At 50.8% G+C, this 24,609-nt stretch overlaps 1 protein-coding gene across 2 annotated transcripts in view; it reads right to left on the bottom strand.

Moving 5' to 3' along the window:
- Nucleotides 1-4,942: 4,942 nt before the first annotated feature.
- Nucleotides 4,943-24,609, bottom strand: part of MAMLD1 (mastermind like domain containing 1) — a 77,294-nt gene continuing 57,627 nt past the window's right edge. For both annotated transcript variants that reach the window (XM_084534197.1, XM_084534198.1), the window contains 3 exons: nt 8,991-9,137; nt 7,443-7,524; nt 4,943-7,153 (listed from right to left, as the gene is read on the bottom strand). In XM_084534197.1, coding sequence (XP_084390323.1) covers nt 6,129-7,153; nt 7,443-7,524; nt 8,991-9,137 — 1,254 coding nt within the window. In that variant the 3' untranslated portion in view covers nt 4,943-6,128. The remainder of the gene's footprint in view (nt 7,154-7,442; nt 7,525-8,990; nt 9,138-24,609) is intronic.

Genomic DNA, 24,609 nt, shown 5'->3' with positions numbered 1-24,609 from the left:
CCACTGCCTACCTGTCAGGCTGCACGCTCTCCCTGGCCAGGATGAGCCGACTGGCTCTTGAGGTTGGAAAATGAAGACACCAAGGGGCCTGACTCATGGTCACATTTTGGCTGCAGCGAGCCGTGCTGAAACAACCAGCTTCTCCTCCCAGGTCTGTAAAACAAAGCCCAAACGTGTGCACAGCCACCGAGGGTGATGCAAACCACTGGCTGCAGGACGTGGCTACTGGTTCTGCTTAACTATGCTTAAAAAATCCCGCTGGTGTCTGCCTGCCTCATTAGGTACTTAAACATCTTTGGGATTCGAGTCAAGAGCCTTTTGTGCTTGGCAGTCCCCCTCTGCTAAGTGGACATCATAATCTCCCTGAAAGGGCACAGGAAAATCTATATATTTATAAAAAGATTGTGAGGTTTAAAGAGGGGGTTAATGGGAGCCTCCCAGACAAACCAGGCAGCCAGCTAATAGGTGAAAGAGAATAAGAATTTATGGGCTGAGAAGAGGGAAGGAGCACAGGTCCTGGTCTGCAAGTTAATTCTCTTTCCCCCACCGCCATACAAAGCGGGCAGGGCTGACAAGGAGCAGCGTGTAAACTGGAAACAAAGCATGTTTCTGCAGCTGGACAGAGTCGAGCACAGCACTACATTAGCAAAGAAAAAAGGGATTTCACAACTTTATAGCTTAGGGCTGATTTCCCCTCAGGGAGTGAAAATAGGCTGTCTCACCACCTCCTGCTGCTGCCCCGGTCTCGTCTGTCCCAGCCATCCATCAAAGGCAGCACGGCTCAGGACGTGAAACCAAGCAGGGGCAGAACCAGGTCCCTTTGCTCCTTGAAAATGGATGAAGGCAACATCAGAACAACTGGAACACAGCATCCTTCTTTGATACAAACCCAACTTTGAACTTAAATTGATGCTTTCTTTTTTTCCTCCTCCCCAATTACTTAAATCTCAGACATTAAATTGCAGCATCGTAAAGCTTTGTAAGGGTAAGAGCCACGTGATACACAAAACCCGGGAGCTCCCCTCTGCTTTCTGGCTCTGACACATGTGAAGCTGGCAGCGGAGTTCAGCTGCACGGCGAAGGGCCCTGCGGGCTGGGGGGACACATCTCTGCTGTAGCTGCGGGTTATTTTAATTGACACGGAGCCGTGATGCAAGCCAGACCACTGCCATGCCAACCTCCAGGAAAAAAAAAATAAATAAAAAAAAATAAAAATCCAATCCAATCTCTACTTCCTGAGCACAGAAAAGCAAAGGAATTGGGCTCTGTCCCCGCCGCATGCACAGTCATGTGTTCTTGCACGACCCGAAGCGCGCCGCCTGCCCTCCGTAGGTAAACGGCTGCCGCGGGCAGAGCAGGGACGACAGCCAAGTCCCAGACCTGCTGCGGGACGGGAGTGGATTAAGACGTGCATAAAGCAGCGTATTTGTTCTGAGCAGAGCTACGAAAACCGGCCAGCGAGCTGGGAGGGAGCAAAGAAGCCGGCTGTGATTAACGGCAGCTCTCCTGGCTTGAGCAGGACAGCTTTAATCAGGCGCCTTTCCCCAGGTCCATGCGGGATTGTGCACAGGAGGGCTCCTGAGCAGATGGAGCATGAAGTTCTACACAGCTCCTGCAGCTGCCAGCCACTACTTGGCTTTTACCTTGCCCAGGAGAGACCCTCGGTGGTATTTAAAACATTCCATCCTCTTCCAGACTCTTCTCTTTTTTTTTTTTTTTTTTTAAAAAAAAAAAGATTTGATATACACGTAGCCTGGAACAGAAGTGGAAACAGGCATTCGATTGCTGCTAAGAACCACAGCCCGAGCTCAGCCCGCATGGCTGGACCGGGCAGAGGTGGCAGGGAGCAGCGTCACCCCAGGGCCACGAGCCACCTGCCCCCAGCACACACGGCAGGAGGGGCAGCAGGGCTCTCCCTCGCCCTTGCCTGCCTTGCAGCCAGGCACCGCTCCAGGCCCTCTCCCCGGGGCACGGGCACATCTGCAGCGCCGTCAGCAGGTGCCAGCCCCCTCGCCAGGTGCTGGCTCCTGCTCCCGGGCTGGTATAAATCAGGGTTTACCCTGCCACAGGCAGTGGAATAGCTCCTGATTTACAACATCCTACACAAGAGGAGAACTTGACCTTACACTTCAGCATCAGTGCAGCTTCCTTTGTTGAAAGCTTCTTAAGCAAGATGTGTAATCAATCCTGGAGAGCCACCGAGCAGCACGGCTCAGGTTCTGCATAAGTCAGGGCTAGGCTGCCTGGGGAAATTGCCTGATATGGGCTCCCGTGACATCTATTCCTAGGAGCTTTCTGAATGCTTTTTTATAGGAATGAGCATGTTTTTTTCTGTTTTGCCTTTGTCAGAAACGGTCTGGTTTAGATTAATACAATCCACAAAGAGAATTTTTCCATGGTAAGCATAGAGTTTTGAAGTCTGACTTACCTATGTCACTAACCTTTAAGACAGACAAGCTGTTAGTGAGCTCCTCTTTGGAAATTCTGGCCTTTAAAGGGATTTGATGTTATTTTGGAATCCAAGAGGAAAAATCTTACTGCCTTGCCTGTTTTCATGGCCATAATTATGAGGGCAGTCTGGTGACGTAACTTGTTTGGGAAATAAATGATAGCTTTCAATAGTGAGTGCTGTCAGACACTTTGCTCCTTGTAGCTATTTTAGACATCTACATTCATTTTGTGCTTCTCCAGCACCAAACGCAGCTCTTATTTATGCCTGTGCAAATCCCATGCTAGACCACTGACTTCAGTCGACCGAGCCCATGTTTACACCAGCCCGCAAGGCAGCAGAATTTGGCTTATGGAACAAGTCCATGTACGCCTCGTGGTGTGATCCTTTTGCTCCAGTAAGCGTGCTGGATAAGTCGTGTGAGGTATTTCGCCTTACTCCATCACTAGTCGCTACTATTTGCCTGAGTGATATGGACCATGAAAGCAGGATCAGGCTTCGGGCATTTTCACACTTGAAACGGAGAGAAGAAAAGGGGAGGGCAAAGTACAGAGAGGTATTTTTTTTCAGAATAAACCAGACAATTTGCTGGGGTAGAGGCATTGCTTGTTACAGCCCGATACAGCCCAGAGCTGCAGTTCTAATGCTGCAGCTGCTGCCATGAGCCGCGTGCTTTCACCCCGCACTTTGTGCCCTGGTCGGAGCCAACCCTCCCCATGCATCTGCCCAGGGGAGAAAAATCAGCCCAGCTCTTCATCTGCAACCCAGGAAGGGCACTTGCTATTGAGATTATGTGCCAAAGCCCCAAGAGGTCAGCAGCAGGAGATTCAGCAGCTACAAGTACCACCAGAGACACCAAGAAAATAATAATAATTTTCTGTCTTTAAAGCATGACAGAGCCGTGACTCCTCACAACGCCCCTGTGAGGTAAGGCAGCGTAACCGCTCCCAACTGAGACACGAGAAACGAGAGATGGAGAGGTGAAGAGCTCTACCAGTTCAAGCACTAGACAAAAAAAAAAAAAAAAGAGTGAAAACAAGTGGGTACGCAACTCGGGTACAAGACAAACAATTTTTCATAAATTCAGTGGCAGACAGCTGGCTTGTGAAGACACCCAGTGCTGGTAACCCAAACCCCGCAGACCTGAGAAGCTGCAAGGTTCACTGCCAAAGACAAAATGAAGAATGAAAATGGGGTAGTCCTGTAATATTTAATAATATCCTACAGAAATGTAAGCGGCAGCAGTCAGCCCTGCCACCTGTGAGTGCCGTGCAGCTAACCTGGAGGGGACCTGCGGTCGGAGCTGCTGCCCCGGAGAGCACCGGCGCTGGCTTGGGCAGGGCCCAGCTCAGGGCAGAAAAGCTGCTGAAAGGCTGCCAAGTTTCGTAGCCACACAAACTCACCTTTGTCCCCACCACAGACACATTAGGAGGCATTTATCGCCTCTCTACATTTCTGTCTGGTTCGGAGACTCACAGGGTTTTACTGCCTGGTTTGGGTGGTTGTTCGGCGAGGCCGGTTTCTTCGGCTTGAAAAACTGGCTTCTTTCTTCCTCGCCCTGGTTTCACGCTCGTACGTATCATTCTTGGGATCAAGCCTGTTGGGAGTTCACTTGGATTAAGCTCCTGCCTTCACCATCACGAAGCCTCAAGGATCTTCAAGAGGCGCAGGGTGGTGGTGGCTGGGAGAGGCCTGCTATCTGCAGAGCTCCATCCGCCTGCTTTACACACTGACTGCCTCCTCATATTTTTCACTTCAGTAGCTCTTTTCTGCCATCCAGCTCTGCAGAAAAAAGTTCTGGAGAGGAAGGGCTCACACCAGGGTGGGGACGACCGCACCCAGCCCCTCCCTCCAGCATGGACCAATTTGAGGAAAATCCTCCCCAGGAGATTTCCTCAAGCTCGTCATGCCCACGGCCTCTCTGGATTGAAGGGCAGCACAACATCTCCGCCAGCCCTAGAAAGCTGGGGTGGTGTCTGCTTGTGTTTAAACAAGGCAGTTCTACCTACAGACTATTTGTGCATTTATTTAAGGTAAAAAACGCCCTCTTTCATCCTGCTCTTCCTCACACCCAGCTCACTGCCCCAGAGCAGGGACGGGCTCTCCCCTGAGACCTGTGTTCAAGCAGTGAAATGCCACCAGAGGCATTGCTGAAGGAGCAGTACAGCAAGAGCCCCAAAATCTAGAGTCAGTTGTTTCTGAATAATAAGCACTGAAACCTAAACAAATGGAGCTATGTAAAAAAGAAGAGAATAATTTGTTCATATTTACCCACAACTGTACTGGAAACGGAGAGCGGGCCTAGGAAAGCCCATCTCAAAACAAAATTCAGGCCCACTTCAATTCTTTGTCTAGCTCATTTTGTCTATTAACAGCACATACACATTTGTACACGTTATTAGATTGACGTTGTAGCATCCTGGACAAATCAAATTAATTCAAATATCTGCAGGTACAAAATGTTGGAGCTAAGAAACGAGCACATAAAATATATGCAATTTTCCCCTGGCAGTTTATTATGGTATGAAGAAAAAAACATTCTGTGCTTGAAGCTGACGTTATATTACAAATGTATTGCGAAGTATGATGTGACTATTAAAATATGATTACACAAAGTATGAACATTTTAAGAAGTTTACAGTACAGTGAATCTTTTATAAACAGACTCTTAAATATACATAGGACAATAGTAGCTGACAGAAAAACATCAAAAATTAACTATTAATGTTTATAGACTTTTCCCCTGAAAAAAAGTCTCACATTAAAACAGAAATTATGAAAAGCCTTAAAACCAGGAACAAATCACCTGTACACTACAAATATACATGGCAGGGGTGTGCAAACCAGAACCACCTTTTGGCTGCGGGATGCAGTGGCCAGGAAGCCTTCGCGATGTCGGGCCAGCGCCTCTTCTTCAGCCGAACTCGCGTCACACCGCGGGGCTCCTCAGCTGGCTGTGACGCACGGACACACACACACCGCAGGGGCACGGCACAGCCTCACTGCAGGGCACCGGGCGACGCGCTGCCAGCATCGCCTCAGCGTACTGGAGTGTATCAGGTCGAGAACTCCCCCCGATCCTGCAAACGGATCCCTGCCGGCAGGTCCCTGACTGCGCTGGGAGCCCGGGGGGGACCTGCACGCCACCATCGGGCTGCAGGATTGAGCTGTGAGCCACCCAGCAGTTCCTTTTATGGATTTTTTTTTTTTTTTTTTAACGTGACTTTTCAACCTTTCCTCTTGATATGGGAGAATAGATTTCTGCCTACTCTGGCTGCAGTGACACCCCTAGTTCATGTGTTAAGTTATGTCAAAAACATAAGTATTTTATGCTGTAATACACAGTATTACTGAAACTAACAATATTATTTGCATATTTATAACAAGGTATAATGAAATCCCTATAATAAAACCAAAAGTTATGCTATAGATTTATTTACAAACAGTCCAGCAAAGAAGTATAAATACTTCCACATTTAAGGTTTAGGAAAACATAATTTACAAAATATTCAAATATATACAGTCATCTGAAAAACTGCCAATATTAAACTTTGATGCAGACAAAGAATTGGCTGAGTCTAGTCTTTCTTTATGGAAAGAGGTGGCGGTTTTCACGGGCCACCTGTTGGTTTTAAAAGTCACACGCACGGCATTTACAACGCGACCGCTTCTCTCCGAGCTAAACGTGGCCGGAGCTTTGAGCGTGCTGTCCCAAAATGTCATCTATCATCGTCAGATTGTTCAACCACTCTTCATCGTTGCTGCTGCTGCTGCTCTTCATGAGCGAGTCAAGGAAGTCAGCGTCGCTGCAGTTCGCGGGCAGGATGGAGCCGCTGTGCTGGGCCACGAAGTCGTACTGCGGCAGCTCGGAAGCCGCGCTCATCCTGCTGAAGGCGTCGGGCGGCTGGCCGGGGGCCGGGTAGCTCGGCGGGCCAAGCCCTGAGGCGGGACTGAGCTGGTTAAAACCAGACACTCCCTGCGGCATTGATTTCATAACATTCATAGCTGGCAACGGTCCCCTGGTTAAATTGTGTCTCAAGTTCTGAGTACTCATCGAGCTCAAGCCCTGGCCAGCCTGTCCCATGCTTAGTTTTTGCATCTGTCTGACCTGCACTCCGGGAGCGATCTGATTTGGCGGCACGACGGCCTGCTGGGAGAACTGCTGACCCGACGCGTTGGGCCTCGCGTTCTGTTTGGAGAAAAGAGTGTTACTGGAGAACTGCTGCATGCTGGTATCCATTTGGCTTTGATTTGGCATTCTTGGCACAGCGGTCGGCGTCCACATCTGGGCAGATGAGTTGGGATAGACGTTGGGGATTCTTGGCACGCTCGGCTGTCTCAAGTGCTGCTGAGTGGCGGAGTGATTCGCCAAGGAGCCGGAGCTAAAGCCGCCCATCGGCATTCCCGGCCGCACGGCCGCGTGGCTGTGCACGGTTTGGCACCCGGAGTTCATGCCCAGCGAGTTCTGGCTCGGCCGCAGGGGGATGTTAAAGTCAGAATTAGGCGGAAAAACCCCCTGCTGCTTGCCAGGGTTGTGCGGCATCATCACCATGGTCCCGCTGTTCTGGCTGGCGGTGGCTGGGGCGATGCCCGCGGCGCCCAAGGTGCTCTGGAGCATGGCTGGGTTAGACGGCAGCATGCGGTGGTTGGGCGGAGGGGCCGGCATCGGCTGGCTGCACTCGGTGGGAAGGGGCTGCTGCACGGCTGCACACAGAGAGACAAGTTAGCTGGGAGCACCTTCACCCTGCCAGCACGGCAGATCCGTACCGGGCTGCCTCGCCGCGCTTATCTTTCTCTACATGGGGCCCTGCTCCGCGGGCTGTGTAACAGCGCTGTTACCAGAGCAATAAGGAAACGGTTGAACCTCATGGTACGTAATCAAATGGGAAACGCTTTTATTTCAGGGCAGAGAATCATTAAGCGCCCCGTATTTAATCAGACCCCAGGCCCTGGCTCCTCGAGGCTTTTAATAGCACGCCACTTCCCTCCTTACCTTGAAACTGATTCATCTGCTGAGCCGCAAACAAACTCCTCTGCTCAGACGTTACTCCCAGCATGTTTTGTCTCTGCTTTTCCTGGAAGACAAGGGGAATAATAGTCAAGTTGCAGTGTCCTGACAAACAAGACGAGCAGCAGACACTTGAATTGTAGCCACTGTCATCACTAACAACCTCTCCCATGCACATGCACACACACACACACACACCCCTGATGAGATTCAGCCCAGACGGCTCACTTCAGAGCAGATCTTAATTGCTCACATGCCCTTTCCTGCAGAGGTGTCCTTACAACAGCCCCGCATTGGGAAGCGCCACCCTCAGCAGACTCTGTGCAGGCAGCCTGAGGGGGAGCTGGACGAACACGCAGCCCCTCGCGTTCAGCAGCGTACGAGTGAAGCGCAGGGCAGCCAGAGGCTGCAGGAATCCTGGCGTCTCCCCAGCGCCTCTTGTGCTGACCCTTTGGACGTTCTCTGAAGGACCAGATCCCGGGACAAAAGGTGCCCGAGAGTCCGTGAGTGAGCAGAATCTGTGGCAGCATTTCAGGGACACGCTGACAAGCAGGGGACTGCTGGTGGCCATCACCCTGCCCGGCTCTGCTCAGGTGCATCACCTATGGTGCCGGTTGCCACTTCTCAGCAGAACACAGCAACGAACCACGGGCAGCCCTGGACCCTGGATCCTGCTGGCTTCCTCCAAGTGCCCCGATTCATGTCTGCAGCCATTTGACCCCAGAACCTGCCACCGCACTTGCATCCCTGCCGCAGACAGCAGCTGTGAGCCGGGGAACCTTCCACGCGTGGTGCAAGCTGAGGCCTGGCTGAATTCCTGCTGTGCTAGAGCAGCACAGATAAGCTTAAGGCTAACAGATGACAAAGAGGCACAATTGTTTTTGGAAGGGAATTTGATCAACGAACGGGATAATATTTGGTTAAGGGTTTTACTGAACTCCTTCTCACACCGTTTCCCATCCAAGGAATCGAGCCTGCTTGCCACAAACCCAGCAGCCTGCTCAGACAGCGCGAGGTGCAGGCTCGGTGATGCCTCACCCAGCTTGCCTGTGGGATTCCCCCACCCCTGCTCCTTCACACAGCACGTTTCAAGCCTCACTCAGGGACTTCTGTCCCTTGAGAGAACTGCCACGTCCAGGACAAACTGGAGTTTATCATCTGCTGTGGGATATCCCTGGGGAACCAGGGAGAAAGGCAAGCATGGAGAATCTCTCTCCTGGGACTGACTCACTCTTCAAGCCTCCCTTCTCAGCGTCTTCCCTCCCAGCTCTGAGGCTGACCACGGATGACGGCAATGATATGGAGGTGACTGAATTCTTCCCTTGCACATGAGTGGGCAGAGCTGCACTCGGACCTGCTGAGCAGCACTTGGCTGTGGCCTCTCAGGCAGGACAGCCCTGCTCTGACTCAACCCAGCAGCTCCTGGGTCACTCCTTAGTGTTTGCTGACTGTTCGTTTCCCCATTCCAGTTAGTCCTGTCCCTCCCGGTGAGGTGGACGGCACAGGAGCCCACAGAGGCTCTCAGCATCGTACCTGCATCAGCTGTCGTTTCATAATTTGCTGCTTCAGTAAATGGTTCCTCATCGTGTACCCATTCACCGTGGCTGGTGCTGGCACCGAGCCTCCGCTTGGGATGGAGCCCGGCTCCTGAAGTCTGGCAACAATTCCAGGATTTTGATCCTGCCAAGAAAGATGAAAAAAAGAAAATTAATCTCATCAGGGAGATAACAACAGAAGCCTTCATCCTCTCTGCCGATGCCCTCTCTCCAGTCTTTGGCTATCCTGTGCCAAAAACACCTTGTGGATCCACATGGACCCACATGCCACGGTGGGGACGGTGAGGGGCAAGGGGACTGCTCCGATTTCTGAGGGTCAGCACAAGAAGAAATGAGAGAAGCAAAAGGTTAATACAAAATCCTTTGTGACTAGCCCAAGGCTACGGGACTGATTCACTAAGATTACTGGCGTCACATGGCTGCCTGGCTGGCAGGAGGGCTGTGAGTAAAGCATCACATTTCCCACCAGTTCCCCAACTGTTACACTGCAAGACATAAGGAAAGAAAAGTTGCATCAGGGTAGGACTTGGCAACTGGATATGATGGAGAAGCCACAGTAAAAGGAAGCAGCAGAGCAAAGGCAAAAGGAGAGAAAAGGAGGAATCAGGCCAGGGACCCAGAAAGATGGGGAAGATGTGGGCCTGGATTGAAATGCTTCTCAAGGGTTTCCCGATGGGAAAATGAAAAAGAGCTAGCTGTGAAAGTTGAGGGAATAACACAGGATCAGATCATGGCCAGGCACAAATCAGAAATGCAACCGGCTTGATTCACGGCTGGTGGAAACTGGCCTTGCTGTAAGGACCCAAAGAGAGACCCGTCACCAGTGGAGGACTTGCCTCCACAGAAAGAGCATTGTGGGGAGAAGAAGAAAAAAATAAATCACAAAACCACCAGGAAGACACAACCCAAAAGAGAAAAAGAATTAGAAAAAGTACTGAAGTCAAAACATGTGAGGAGCTGGCAGGCAGTCAAGGAAATCCGAGAGAAAAAACAAGGGAAGAAGTCCAGGCCTGGAGGAGGACAAGAAGGCAAGCAGTCCCCCAGGTGCCATGCTCAGGCACAGCAGTACCAGCACATTCCCCTTTCTCCATTTTCACATCCAGCCTCTACATTATTTATGATGTTTTGTTATTATTGGCAGGGAGAAGTATGTGTGTTATATCCAGCAATCTTAGCTAGGCCGTGCTTCCTTTGTTTTCAGAATGGAAGCCCACATCCTTTGTTTGAGAATCAATGTTATCGGGAGATAAGCACGAAGAAAATGGTTGTTGCCTTTTGACATCTGACAATTAGAAGCATGCTCAGATGGAGAAAACAGGATACGAGCCGTGCTTCAGAAGGCACTGGGAGGTGTTTGGTGCCCGCGCCTGGGGCGCCTTTCCCCAGCAGCTCGCCGCGAGGCAGGACCCTCCACCTGCCCAGATCCTCCTGGTGCGAGCCATTACCAAGAAGGTCACCGAAATTACTCATTTTTATGGTGCCTCCTTTTGTTGTAGCACTTTGGCCTATTATGCAAAAGCCCAATTGATGAAATGTAAATGCCCGCTAGATAATTTACTAAAAGACACAAACCTGCAGCTCATCACCGCTCATTATCATTCCCATTCATGGGCAGTCTCATAAGACCAGGCTTTATTAGTGGTGCTTTGCTTACAATTCTGCCGGACACCTCTCCTCCTCCTTCTCCCCTCCTACCCATTTTATTCCCTCTCTCCAAAAGAAAAAGAGAAAAAAAAAAAAAAAAAAAAAAAAAAAAAAAAAAGAGGGGAGGAAAAAAGTAAATATGATTTACTACAGATGTAAATATGAAAGTTCATGTAAAGCTAGCGTTCTGCTTTCATGTCAGACAGTGTTCTGCAGCCACGGTTAAGCTCTGAATAATGCAGATTGCCTCTAGGGGAATATTTGAAAGTGCAGGGATTCAGTTTGTGTACTCTGCACATGAAAGACACTGAAATGTTCATACCACCAAAATCCCTGCCATCTATCCAATTTCCTCCCAACTTGTCTTGTTGCGTGCAGAGGGTCTGTGCTTACTGAAGCAAATGAGTTTAGTGCAAGGGCGATCATTCTGATGTCTAGCTCAGGGCTATTGCATTACCAAGTCGTAACATTAAAGGCTCTTTTCCTAATCATGTCCATCTCGTTCCAATTCTTCCTAAACATCATCAAGAAACTAATGTTGATTTTTCCATATTATTAATGCTAAAGAAGTGTAAATCACACTACTAATTGTGGCTCTTGTGCTGTGGCAATACAACAGCTTAATTGTATGGGATTTTCTGCAGGCATCCTATAGCAAATAATGACAATCAGCGAAGTTTATTTGCCAATACAGAGAACGGGCTCCTGAGTTTTTCAGAGCAAAGTTGTATAACACTTCATTAGCCGGTAAAGAAACAATCTATAGATTCAAATTTTGCCTTGGGGGAAATTAGGACAAAATAGCCTAGATGGGAAGACAAGGAATGAATTCAAAATCTTTCTGTCTACAGTTCACATGTAGGTTAATCCAAAAAAGAAAAAAAAAAAGTTCTCTTTTCCTCCTTTCACCGCTAGTGGGAACTGCTGTATTCCCTTACAACGAGAACCACCCGTGTCAACGTCACGGCTAAGAATAGCTCTGGTGTAGTCTAAAGGACGCTGCTATCTGTACCAAAGGTTAATGAACTTTAAGCATTTTTCCTTTTCATCACTCCCCTAGAAAAGTCACTTTTCCCATAGCGAGGCCAAGCCAAACATGCCAGAGTCTTAACTCGTCTATAGTTTGGACTTTCCCGTTTCAAACCCCAAAGAGAGTGGAGAGAGGAGGGTTCTGGTGGCAGCGCTGGGATGGGGGCTTGCAGGTGTCTGCAGGGGATTCTTAGTCTTCAGAATCTAAAATAAATGCGTGTGCATGTTGGCTTTTTTTGGGGGGGATCATTTTCCCCCTCAAAATCCTCCTAACAAAACCAGAAATCAGCAGAAGCCCAGCCCAGCAGCAGGCTACCCGGCAGGGGGTTTGGGGCCGTGCGTTTGGGAGCACGTGCTGGTGTTGCTGGCTGAACTGGTGGCAGTGATTTGGAGCCCCTGCCCTATCTGGGGGCTTCCCAGATGGGCAGCTCCATTCGGGAAGGCACCAGGGCTACCACCCCAAGCACAGAGCAAGGAGAAAAGCACTAGGTGCAGGTTTGCAGGAGCATACGCTGTCTGTGTCGCAAAGCACACAGCGGTGAGACCCGTCCTGCCCGACAGCCCCGGGGCGCACATGGCACACTGCTGGGACTGCTGCAAATGGCTGTGCCCAACTGCAGCCAGCACAGGGCCGGGCCAAAAAAGACACTGAGGCACACACTTAATGCAAAGTGTGCAAACAGTCCCACTGGGACCTACCGTGTGTATTTCTGCACCTACACCCTTCTAAAATCCTTCGCTGCTGAGCCCGACCTGCCCAGCCTCATCGCATCCCACACGAGACGCACAACTGCAGTAAATAAGCACGGAGATGAATTGCTCTGCGTGAACACAGCTGATAAACTCCAGTCCTTACCACTTAGTTATACATCCAGTAATCACTTCTGTGGCTTCACTTAAGTGAGAATGAAGAAATTTATGGCCCCTAATTCCTCTGAATCCTCATTAACAAACAGTCCAAAAAGGATTTAAAAGCAAGACTTTCTGAGGATCTGAGCTAGAGCTTTAATCTCTCTTTGGCAAACATGTAACAATCCCTCTAATCTTTAATAAAGAGCATTCATTGTTTTTTAGGACTGCGTGAAAACAGTAAACTCATTTATCATTATCAAACTTTCCCATCTGCTCTTACAGTGCGACTCTAAAGAATAAAACAAAGAAATGTACATGTTAAATTGTATTGACTTAAGCCCAGAGCTATTGGAGATGTACAATTTATTTCAGCGAGGGCATGAAGGGGACTGCAGGCTGCTAGACAGAGTCATTTGTCCAGTGTTGAAAAGACAGTTATCTGCACCAAAATGGCTCTTGGAAAAGCACATTTGCTTTATAAGAAATAAGCTGCCAGGTGAGACCATTCAGCATTATGTTACAGACCCAGACAATAAAACTAAGCCATGAATTTCAATAGTTAACAGATGGACTAATTAGAGACTGAATTCTTTGTGGTTCTAACAGATAACCAGGTCACAGCAAGGTTACTGAGAGAGAGACATTCAGCTTTGCAAATTTCAGTGGATATTTGCAGAGCAGGTGAAGAACTGTACTTCCTAAATGAAAGCCTTAGCAGCAGTGGAAGAACGGAAATGCATCGCATTAGAAATGCATAACGTGGCCGCATGCAAAAAGTTTCTGCCATTTCAGAAAGTGCTCCTGATCTGAGAAATATTCCCTCCGCTTTAAGTGGGGAACCCAGCTGACTCCAGTAATTATACATCTGAAAACAGAAGGATCATTGAAATGAGCCGCAGCACCGCAGAATAAAAGAAGACGAGCCGTGGGCAGGTCAGGGGAGATGCTGTAAATAACAGGAAGGGACAAACTGCTGCTTGCCGCTGGATTTTTTTGCAATTGGAGATAACTTAAATATCTACTGGGACATCACACAGGAAAATAATAAAATAAATAGTGAAATAAAATTAAGTTAAATTAAAAAAAAAAAAAAGGGAGGGGAAACCATGTCTACAAGACTTCGGGGTAGCTCGTGCTGCTGAGCCACTCAGAGGCAGTGGCTGCGCAGCCGGGGACTTTCGGTGGATCCGCACTCACTGCAGGGCCAGATACTCTCTAGGGGTGGGGTGAAGTTTCATGAGCCGAGCTTTGTTCTATATTTTAAGCACATCTGTTGCGTTACGTATGGGGAGTTCTGTACTCTGCTGAGGAAATGCAAATACTGGTTTCGAACTCCTGCCTTGCTGCTTCCCCGTGCTTCCGCCTGCCTGCCCCTCGTTGCGATGCTCTGGCGGGGCTTTCATGGCAGGGTCACCCTTCTCTCTGAAGTCCATGACTACAGCTCCTAGTACAACCACTCCACAAATCCTACAGACTAACCAAATAAAACACTCACACAGTTGGAGTTGGCTCACCCACAGAATTGCATGGCTGTAAGAGTTTTGTGTCTTGACTCGCAGAGAAGCCACGTGGAGGCTTCTGGTCCTAATAACCCCGGGTGGCTCCAGAGCAAACCGTGCTGCCACCCTCACTAAGGAGGATCACTGCCTCCACAGCTGTTAACACAGTTTGCTAATCCAAGCTGTGAATCTGTTTGGCCAGGGCAAACAAAATTCATGCTCATGGTTTAGCAGGATGACCGTGTCACTCCATTCAACAGCACAACCTCTGTAAGGTGCCGCGACCATTTGCTTCACCCCGAAGTCACGGGTTATGTATGCCTCTGGCCTCTGCTTGGTGCCTTTAACAAAACTCTCCCTTTGCTCTTTGGAAGTTTTCTTTCTTTTTCTCTCCTCTATTCTGCTCACAGTTCAGAGATGCTCTTTAAGATAAAGCTGAGCCTTTCAGTTCAGAAATGCTCCACAGCTTTTTGTTTGCTTGTGTGTTTTAACACAATGTACGAACATTGATAAAACAAACTGTGCAGCTCAGCGGATCTTTTTTTTTACCTGTCTTTCACCCATTTACTTGATACACAAGCATGTGAAATACTACCAGCCTCAGGTTTCTAAGCTTATCTTGCAGGCTGTCAGTCAGGAAAAGGCTTTGTTTGAAGGCTGTAAGTGATCCACGAGAATATGGCTTTGTTTTTAAAAAAGGTCTTTTAAGTTTTTCTTTCTTTTCATATGGCACACACATCTTCCTTCAAAGGTAGCCCTCCTCCTTCGGTGGGAGCAGCGACGAGATCACCACACCTGGCTAGCAATTATATTGGGAACTCCTCTCTCCAAGTGAAGCAGCTGAAATGCTCATTTCCCTATAGCTCTTACCCTGCATGCTGTTTGGACCCTTCCTCCTTTTATATCTTTATACCAGTCTTTTTGTCACCGTGCCTTAACATTAACTGCACCTGTTGTGTTTACGTGTATGGACCTGAAGGCGCAGAGATGGGTGTTTTGTAAGTGTCTATATAACAGATAGCCACGATCCAGAATTGAATTCTCTGCAAAGAACAAAATATTTATATTTGCTTGTACAGCCCTCATGATTCTCCAACCCTTGACACCCTGCTCTCATTCCCATGGAGGGCAGCTCGCCAATAAATTCAATGAGATAATCTAAAACTGTATTTATCTCACCCAATTTCGGCTGGTAGTCCTTCTGCCTGTCTCTACAAGGTTGCAGTAGCTGCGATGACAAACTACAACGTCTCGTATCTATAAAGTGGTTTGACTCAAGTAATCCTTGTGTTATGTCAAGGCACGCTCTCTAGCAGTGGTGTCGATGAGATTCAGAAGTCGGCTGAGCTCAGCACCCGGCGGGGGCTGCCACAGGGAAATGCAACAGCCGAGTGGCGAATTTGAGAGAGAACAGGAAAGATCCAATCATAAAATAAAGAAGATTTCGCTCTAACGGAGTGAAAGCCGGGAAATCTCGGGATCTTTCCTGATTCCTAGTGAGATAAACCAGCTCTCTGCCTGCCCGTTTCTCAACAGCTCTGCCAGCTGCAGGGCGGTGCTCTGGAGCGCAGAACTTAGCAAACACTTCATTTTTCTAAGCTAATGTTTCCACGAATTTCTTCTTCCCTCTCACATAAAGGTTCGATTTGCAGAGGCAGATGCCCGAGTCTCGTCCCTTGCAATAGCAATTGGCTGCCCGACCGCTTCTGAGAAGCCCTTTGCATGAAAACCTGCCCACATGCAAAAAACATCAGCACACGCTCCTGGTTTCTCAGGCAAGCCCACAAGCACAGCAAGCTCTGGCACAAAGTATCACATCACTTTTTCACTATTAAACCTCTCCCAAGCTTGCTCTTTCCTGACAGACAAAACCATTCAAGCACCGAAAATGGTTATATCAGATCATCTGCCCCATTGGGTGCCAAAATCCTCCCCCCCAACTTGCGGAACAAAATCCAGCGACAGCAATGAGCTGACACAATGGGCAGAAAGCGAGCTGTGACTAGGTAGTCCTCACCATCAAATTTTAAAAACCAAGATATTGGCATGTGAAAAAAAGAATATTACATCAAGGTGACCTTGAGTGTGGGGAACAAGGAGCTATCCCATTATTATTTTTTTTAATTAAAATTATTATTAAAGCACCCAACGCTGAACTGCTGAAACCAAGTCAGCTCAATCTCCCCTTAAAAATTCCTTTTCTCCCCTTCATTTCAGATTGTATTTACAAACTGTAGATGTCTCATTTTTTTCTTGTGTCATTTCATTATTACAGAGTTGAGATCACTAGCCATCTGCAGCTTCATTTCATCAAGCTCTGATTTGTCCTTGGAGCAAGGTCATCCGGGACAAGAACATAAAATGCTGCTTTCCTCAACTGACAGTTCTTTATGCCTTCCTGTAAATATTCCCCACTAATTTTAAATAATTTTACCACTTCATACTCCCCCTCACACGCACTAAAAAGGCTGATATACACGCATATTAATAAGGATCTTGTCATTTAACCACTGCATGACATATTAGAGGCAATTAATGGTGTTTATTTGCCGATAACACGGGCATTTCAAACTCCAGCTCAAGAATCCTCGATGCTTCATGTGACTTGTAGGATATTAGCGATGGGTCACAAGTTGGGACCCCCCCACTCAGGATTAGCATACGGTTGGAGCGACTCTAGTTTGCAGCAAGCAGGAGGAACCTGCAGTCGGTGCACAAAAATTACCGGCTGCTATGGTGGGGGGCTGAGAATGAAACATCGCTAGGTGTGCATGGGTTCATCCATCGAAATAACAGAGTGATAAGGAATGGTTTTCAGACGCATCGCACAACGTTGCAAGCTAAAACCAAACACAACCAGAACAAGGAGGTTTTGCCCAAATCAGGTTTGACACAGCAGAAATTCTGGAGAAACCTTCTCCAAAGCAAAGGCTGCTGCTCAAGATCACTGCAAAGCCAAACCACCACCACCCAAAAAAAAAATATCAGAAAACACAACCAAGGTAAATTAATTTGAGAGTCTTCATTAGTAGAATGAAGCAACAGGGAATAACTGAGCAACTGGGAAGAGCCAGCAGTGGCGCAGGGGGTCTGTCTTCCCCCTGGTCACTGGCTGCAGGTGCTGGCAGCAGCAGAAGGTCCAGCCCCGATGCCAGCGCAAGGTGCGTACCTTTGGGCACCTGGGAATTCAGTGCGGGGCTCACGGCGTGGATATGGACACAGGCTCCGCTGTACGCAGCCATCTGGCTCGCAAGTAAGGCGTGAGAGTTTGTTACCTGCGCGCCTTTATTAGCCCCAGCAGCCCCACACGTTAAGCTGTGCACTTCACAGGGGTCTCTCTGCAGACGCCCCCACATGTACGATGTGCGGGGGGCACACAAACCTCCGGTGACTTTACCTGCACAAGCAGACCTCCCTTCGGACAGACAGCAGCGGGTTTGGCTCGTGAGACTGTGAGCGTGCAATTTGTCAGAAGGGGATGCAGAAAATGCGATCATTAAGGGTGAACTCCCAAGCCACCCCTAAAGGAGATGATCTGGAAAGGTGAGTTTGTTTCACGACTTAGTCACAGGATAAAAGCCGGCCCGAGGGACCAGGAGTCACACCACCAGGGTCGGCTTTCAGTTCCACCATACATAGTTTCTTCACGTGACTACGGACAGGTCGCTTCATTTCTGTCTCAGCTTCCCCAGAAAGGACTAAAATCTCCTCCCCGGTTACAGGAGATCGAGGACCAGTTCCTGGAAGAGCTCTTCAGCCTCCTGGGACGGTGCCTCCACCGAGAGGCAGAAGGGGCTTGTCCTGGCTCACCGCGCAGCCGAGGTTTTGCCGTGTCCTCCTCTCTACATCTGTCCTCTGGGTCCGGCCACAGCTGGTTGCATCGCCGAGTGGCACTGAGCGACACCGACCTGCAATGGTCCCCCGGGGCCTCCGACCTGGCTGCGCGGCTCAGTGGAGCGCGGCGTGTCCCGGCCGCACGCCCGCCGGCCCTGCCTCACCCCTTGCGTGCCGCAGGAGCAGCTGCAGCAGCCACGGGCACGGAGAATCCCTCGGTGCCCAGCTGGGAGCTGGTGGAGGGCTGCGTGCTGCGAGAGGGCAGCCCCGTGTGCTGGCGGGTAGGAAAAAGCAGAAGAGGCTGGCTGAGGTAGCCATGGGTGAGGAGTTTTACTGGAAGTCCTGCTTGATATTTTACTGGGAGAGCTTTCACCACAGTGAGGACAGTCCTGCTTCACTCCGTGTCCTCTCCTGCACCTCTGGTGTCTGCCTGCTCCCACCCCTGTTACATATCCTACTCTGTCATTTACAAGGGAGGAGATACCCTCAATTAAAAATTTATCCACAATGAAAAAAAACATTCAAGCGCCTCCAAATACCCTCTTTGGAAGTCAGCCAACGCTTCCCTGACATTTTCTGGGACTTGGTGCCTCTGTCCCTGAAGAGACCGGGCCTCTAGAAGCACAGTTTGACCGGCTGGCCCACCACACTTCTGGGAGGCGACAGGAAAGCCCACGGAAGAAGCAGGCTGCCTGGAGCTGGCCCGAGCTCCCATTTCTTCCGCGGAGACACCGCATGTCAACAGTTAACTTCCCTTTGTTCCCATCCGAGTGATTAAGGTTAGAAGCCTGCCTGGTGACATCACCAGAGTTTAAACATGCTGGATATGGTCCAGGGAGTCAAAGTTATTGCTGACCCCATGGTTACTGATCCGCTCTGCAAGTAGCTGATGTCTGCTCTCACTTTATGAATTATTTAATGGGTTAAAGATTGGTCAGGTCTTCTTTATGCAACGTACGGCTACGGAGTGGGCAGGAGGACATAAACATGCACTAACAAGGTTAAAGTCATATACTGTAACTACACTGTCTGTTTTCAGCTTGCAGCTTTATTGACTTAATCATGCCGGCGCTGCAGCCAACAAATCATTAAATCCATTCCATTCTTCTGCTGGTTCCCAACCACAAAAACAGAGGCAGGCAAACACGAAGCGAATCCCGAGAGGGGGTGGGGAGCGGCGGGGTGCGGGGCCGGGAAGAACAGTGGGATCACTATGGAGCGCCGCGCCGGCCCCTCGCTGCCAGCACAAAGACGCCAAATCTGTCTTTACGGACTAAGTGGTTTCATGGTTTAAAGTGACACACTCGTTTGTTCCTGTTTTGTAATGATTAGAGGGAAGGAGAAGGGGGGTGGGGGGGTAAGAAAAGGAATAAAAAGCGAACCCAGCGTCTTCGTGCCGCGCCAGCGCGTGTGCGTGCCCTCGTGCCACGCACAGAGCCCTCCCGGCAGCGCAGGGCAGGGCCGGCCAGGAGGGGATCCGGGCGCCCGCTGCACCCCAGGGGGCTCCAGCCCTGCACCGCGCTCGCTGCTAATCCGCAGCAAAACGCTGGCATTAGGAAGAGTTCAGCATAAAGGAGAGAAGACACATGGCATCGAATCAGTCCTCCCGCTGCCCTCCGGGAGCAACTGCGACCACTGCGAGGGATGGAAGTCCCCGCTGGCAGAGCCAAGGAGCAGCTTCACTTTCAGACAAAGGCTTTCCTTTCTGACCCGGTACCGACGGCAGCTTTTCACATCCACATTTAGGTCCCCAAGCAGAAGTGCTCAGACTGGCAGCAGGTGTCCCGCCAGAGTCAGCAGACTGTCAAAATGCTGGTTCGAGGTCTGAGTTATCCAGGTTTGAAAACGGAGCTGTCAGCCTACCACTTTTGAACGTGTAAGATCCGTATTTGTCACTGCTGTCATCCTCATTCGTTTCTTGCTGGAAATAATCTTCTCCATCGCCACAGATACAAGCGGCTTGCTCTGCGCCAGGAGAACGTCGCGTCAGGACGCTGCTCCTCTGCGTTACAAGCAGGCTACAGGGGAAGAATTTAGCACGAACTCCTGGAAACCTCCAGACAGCAGCGTGCTTTGCTTCTTTTCGAGATGCTAGACACAGCCCATTTGCAAGCTTCCCTCCACTGAGTGAACGTGCAATAAATTCCCCTTTTTCAGGAAAGATTGAGCTGCGGCAGGAGAGATTCCTGGCCCACCTCTACCTATTCTGAAAAGAAAGAGCAGCCAACAAGCTCCTTATTCCTCACCTCCTGGGTACAAGATGCTTCGAGCGCCCTGTAAGGATAACTCAGGTTTCGGTCTGAGCTGCACCACAGCAGACCTTTCTGAACGCTGGCATTACTTGGTTTTACAGCTGTTTTCGTTAGCCCCAAACAATCCTTCTTACAGTTTGAGTTCCAACCTCGCCTCCTTTTGTTCACCAGTCTCCAGATCCCTGCCACCTAGAGACATCTCCTGGCTCCACATATTGCAAATAAACACATCATCGCTCGCTGCAGGAGTCAGCCAGAATTCGCTTGGAGGAGCTGCCAGAGGAGAGCCCATCCCCAGCCCCACGCTGCTGTTGCTGGGGAGGCAGAGGAGCACCGCCAAAGATCCTGCTTCACTGCCTCTGCGCTGGAAAACCAGCACAGGGATGAGCGTGTTGTCCGAGGCGGAACTCGGCTGTTCCAGGTACCTGTATGGCTTTTAACTTCATGGACCTGTGTGCCCTGCAGTGCCACCGCTGCTGCTTCCAGTGATGGGGAGTGAAGGCCCACCCGGCTGCAGATGGAGCAGCTCCACATCTCCAGGTGCGCGTTCGGGTGAAGATACCCCCTCAGGAACCTTTTCTCCATTGGGAGGAGTGGGAAGAAGGATGGCTGATGATGGGCAGGGCTAAACCCACGGCTCCCAAGTCCCAAGCCCGTGCAGAACCTCACTTTTCCCTTCTGGCTGGAGCTCAGCAGCCTGTGCTTGGCACCAAGAGTTCCCCTCTGCCCTGTGGTGCTCCCCACCGCTCTGCCCCCATCTTTCCATCTGTGCACGCTCACAGGCCCTGGATGGCAGAGCGAGGGCCGGGAGGATGGGCACGGCCTCCCAGCGAGCACCTTATCATCATCCTGCACTTATCAACAGGACGTGGACACGCAGAGGAGGCTCCGGCACCGCAGAGGCAGCCGACACGCTGCCTCCGAGGGAAGCGACAGTTGTGGTGGTGTTTTAGGAACGACACACCCAGCCAGGAGTAACACCAGCCAGGCTATTTATAACCCCCGGTTCCAGAGGCTTAAAATAGCTCTGCTTTTGTTTTTACATTTTCAGGCAGATCCACGCTTGCATATCCATGCAACTCCACTGGCAGGCTCCACATCGGGCGCAGCACAGCTGGTCTGGGCAGCGAGGGAAGGTGCTCCTCAACCCCCTGCTGAAAGCAGAGCTCAACTCCCCTCTGCTCCTTTCCCCTCGGCCAAAATGATCAGAGCTCCCGGGCCCAATTCTGCTTATTTTCACCTACGGACAGGCTCTTCCAAGTCCACGCAGCCAGGGACAGGCAGCTCTGCCTGCAGCAGGAGCTGTTTCTCCCAGGAGGAGCACGCGGCCCCGCGTGCACTGCCCTTATCAGCAGCCGCCGCAGTGTCTCTGAAGGAGTTACTGGGTCCTGCAATAAAGCAATCTTGACTGCTTGGTTTTGTCTGCTGGTGGTGTTTTGTTTTTTTTTTAAACAACAAAGGTCAATTTACAGAGGTAGTCAAACAAACCACAGCCGTGCTTCTGAAATGAGAGCTCTCTGTGGCCTCGGCCCAGGCTTTGCTATTTGTTCTCTGCTCCCCGGTGCCACCGTGTACCCCCCCTGGCATTTCTTAATGACGGAGCACCCGCGTGCTCTTTGTAAAACGATTATAAAATATTCAGGGCAGAAGCAAAACTCCTCATCAGCCAAGGCTCCAGCAGACTGCATAGGTGTCAAATGGTAAATCATCAGGCGTTTGGTTTTAATTGCAGAGTTATTTATACCCTGGAACTTGTTATTAACATAGGACAAAGCAGAACCTACTGCTACCCCTAATTAAAGTGGCTATTATGGGGCTGCAACAGCACGGATGGCCCCAGCCAGACCTCCCCTCATTTGGCAGCGGCGACTGGTGCAGGGAGGGACGGGAGCCAGCAGTTTTACCCCATCTCAAGGTAAAACAGCCAACAGCTCCGAAGGGGTCGGGCCCAGCACGTGGGCATGGGGCTGCTCTCAGCACAGCCCTGCAGCCCTCTTCCTCCAGCCCCAGAGACCTGGCACGAAGCTGTGCTTCTGCAGGAGGTGTCTCAGGGGCGCGATCCCACCTTTCTTTCCCCATCAGCAACTCCTCTCTGACAAAGGGGCACACGGACGGGGCACATCCTGGATCTGGCCGGGAGTTGCACAAGCATCCTTGTTAAAATTCAGGATTAACAGGTTATATTTTCATTCGCGAGATCCTTATCGGCACGGAGAGAGGTTTCCGATTTCACCAGCGCTAATCAGGACGCCACAATGGGTTTCCGGTCCCAGGACGAGGCTCAGGAGCCTTTGTAGGCTGTGGAGCCGGTTCTAATTCAAATCTAGCTGGCAGAGCTATTGGAAGCTGCATGTTGAACAGATTAAAAAAAAAACAAAACTCACTTACATGCTACTGCACCTTATTTCTAAATCCATTTCGTACAGCCACAAATCCCCCTGAGCACCGAAGCATCTGGTAGCTGCTCCCCCTGTCCGGAATGGCGCCCTCCATCCCGTCCGCGGCTCTGGGCGGCGATGCCCACTGGGGTTTTGTGCCATAAAAGAAACGTGCCCAAACCCTGCCCCATTCCCCACCTCAACTGCTGGTTTACACCATTAAGGCTACGCAAAAACAAGCAGCAAATGTGTCTCGTGTAAAGAGCTGAGCGTGCCACGAGGGGCCGTGCTCCTGAACGGCGCAGGGAGCCCAGCAGAGGAGAGGCAGCCGGCCGGCCAGGACAGGCAGCAGCAAAGCTGCCCGTGCGGTAATTGTAACTGCGAGGCCAGAGTCCTGAGAGGGAGAATCTGTGTGGACAGAGAGGGGAAAGGCTCACTGACAACTGGCTGCACCAGATGAGTAAATTAGAGCCGGGTTATAGCCTTCGAGTTCTCCCCCTGCCTCCGCCCCCAAGGACTCTGTGAGTCAGTGGAACTGGAGGAAAAATACACACTGAATCCTACAAGTGCAGGAATTAAAGAGACATCGACACAGCTCGCCTCTGGCGCTTGGTACCAGCTGCAGAATTGGGTTAGCTTGACATTGCTGCTGGAGGTGACCAGACCCAGGAAGGCTGAGCAGCAGGCAAGCAGAGCCCCGCTCCGCAGAGCAGGGGAGCTGGAAGCTGCCGGGCGTCTCCCTGCCGAGGCACGGGGACGCATTTTTGATGTTTTAAATCTGGGAGTGAAAGCAATTAAGGAAAAACTCTGCTTCCTGCACAAACACGAGCTTCAGACAGTTTGGGATTAGGAGGTGGATGCAAATCTGCAAGAGCGGTCTGAGCGCACACACGTCTGAGCGCCTGAGACCCCGCAAGCCCCCCGAGGTGCAGCAAAGCCCTGCCACACTTCGGTGCCGGATCTTTTACAGGTGAGGACACCGCCAAACCAAACCCGCTGCCAGCCACCGGCCCGGGAGATGGACGCAAGCGGATATCACAGCTCTGAAGAGGAAATCTCAGATGTCTCGTAAATCCTGCTGCCCGGAGCCCTGCACAGCCGGGGCACTCGCTCAGCGCCTCGCTGGCTTCGTCCGCTCTGCCAACGCATGAAGGAGCCTGCGAGGTGCCACGGCCTGGGGTGAATCAGGGCCAGGAGAGGGGCCGGCTGCCCCTCTGAGAGGCCCCAGAAATCGCAGCCTCATCCCCCTGACACCTCGAAGGTCAGGACAGCGCAGAAATGAAACAGCGCTGGGGAGCTGGGAACTCCTCCCAGCTTCGCTGCACGTGGCCCGAGGCGCAACTTGAAGGCCACATTTATTCACTGCCAGCCTTTGGCTTCTGACTGCCCGGGCAGGGCTGTGGAGAGGTCACTGCTCTGCCTTGGCCGAAGCCTCTCCCCTGATTTCTTTCCTTCCCCTCCCCGCCAGCTGCCCTAAAACTGGAACACCCCAGCCACCAGCCACCAGCTGCGGCAGGGGAAGGCGGCGTTCAGCAACACAGGTCGGAACGGAGCCAGACGCAAGCAGCACATGTCTGGGTTAAGCTGCAGAGCCCTTTTTCCTTAATACTTTCCTTTCTCTCCCCGTTTGCTGTGGGCGTGCAGGGAAGGGCAGAAAGGCTGCCGCAGACGGGCCCAGCGAGCTCTGATACTTCTCCCAGCTTGGCGAGGTTCCCTCAGGGCCGGAGCTGCGGTTGCCGCAGGGGTCAGATAGGAGGAGGGAGGACAGGGGAGGGAGAAGGGGAAAAAATGAACAGCTGCAAACCAATTACGGCTGACTCTGCCGTCCTGTCCAACGCAGCCCGTCAATCTAATTCAGCCTGGTGCCTCTCTTCCTTCAGCCGTCTGGTGCCTGCCTGGGATTCAGGAAAGGGGCTGTCTGACTGCCCACTTTGTCTCACAAGCCAAAGGGGCCCTTCCCAGCCACAATTTCCAAAGGAAAGAGATCTTGGCTGGCGGTGTCTCTTCTCTTCTGAGAAAACAGGCGCTGAATGTAGTGGCGGCAGCTTTATAACCCTCTCCTGCCCTTCCTCAGCAAACAACACGAGTGGAGTTTGAGCACGGGAATG

Source organism: Aythya ferina, assembly GCF_964211825.1.
Source record: "Aythya ferina genome assembly, chromosome: 13".
Lineage (NCBI taxonomy): Eukaryota > Metazoa > Chordata > Aves > Anseriformes > Anatidae > Aythya > Aythya ferina.
Note: the sequence above shows the minus strand (reverse complement) of the source record. Positions and strands in the feature narration are given on the sequence as shown.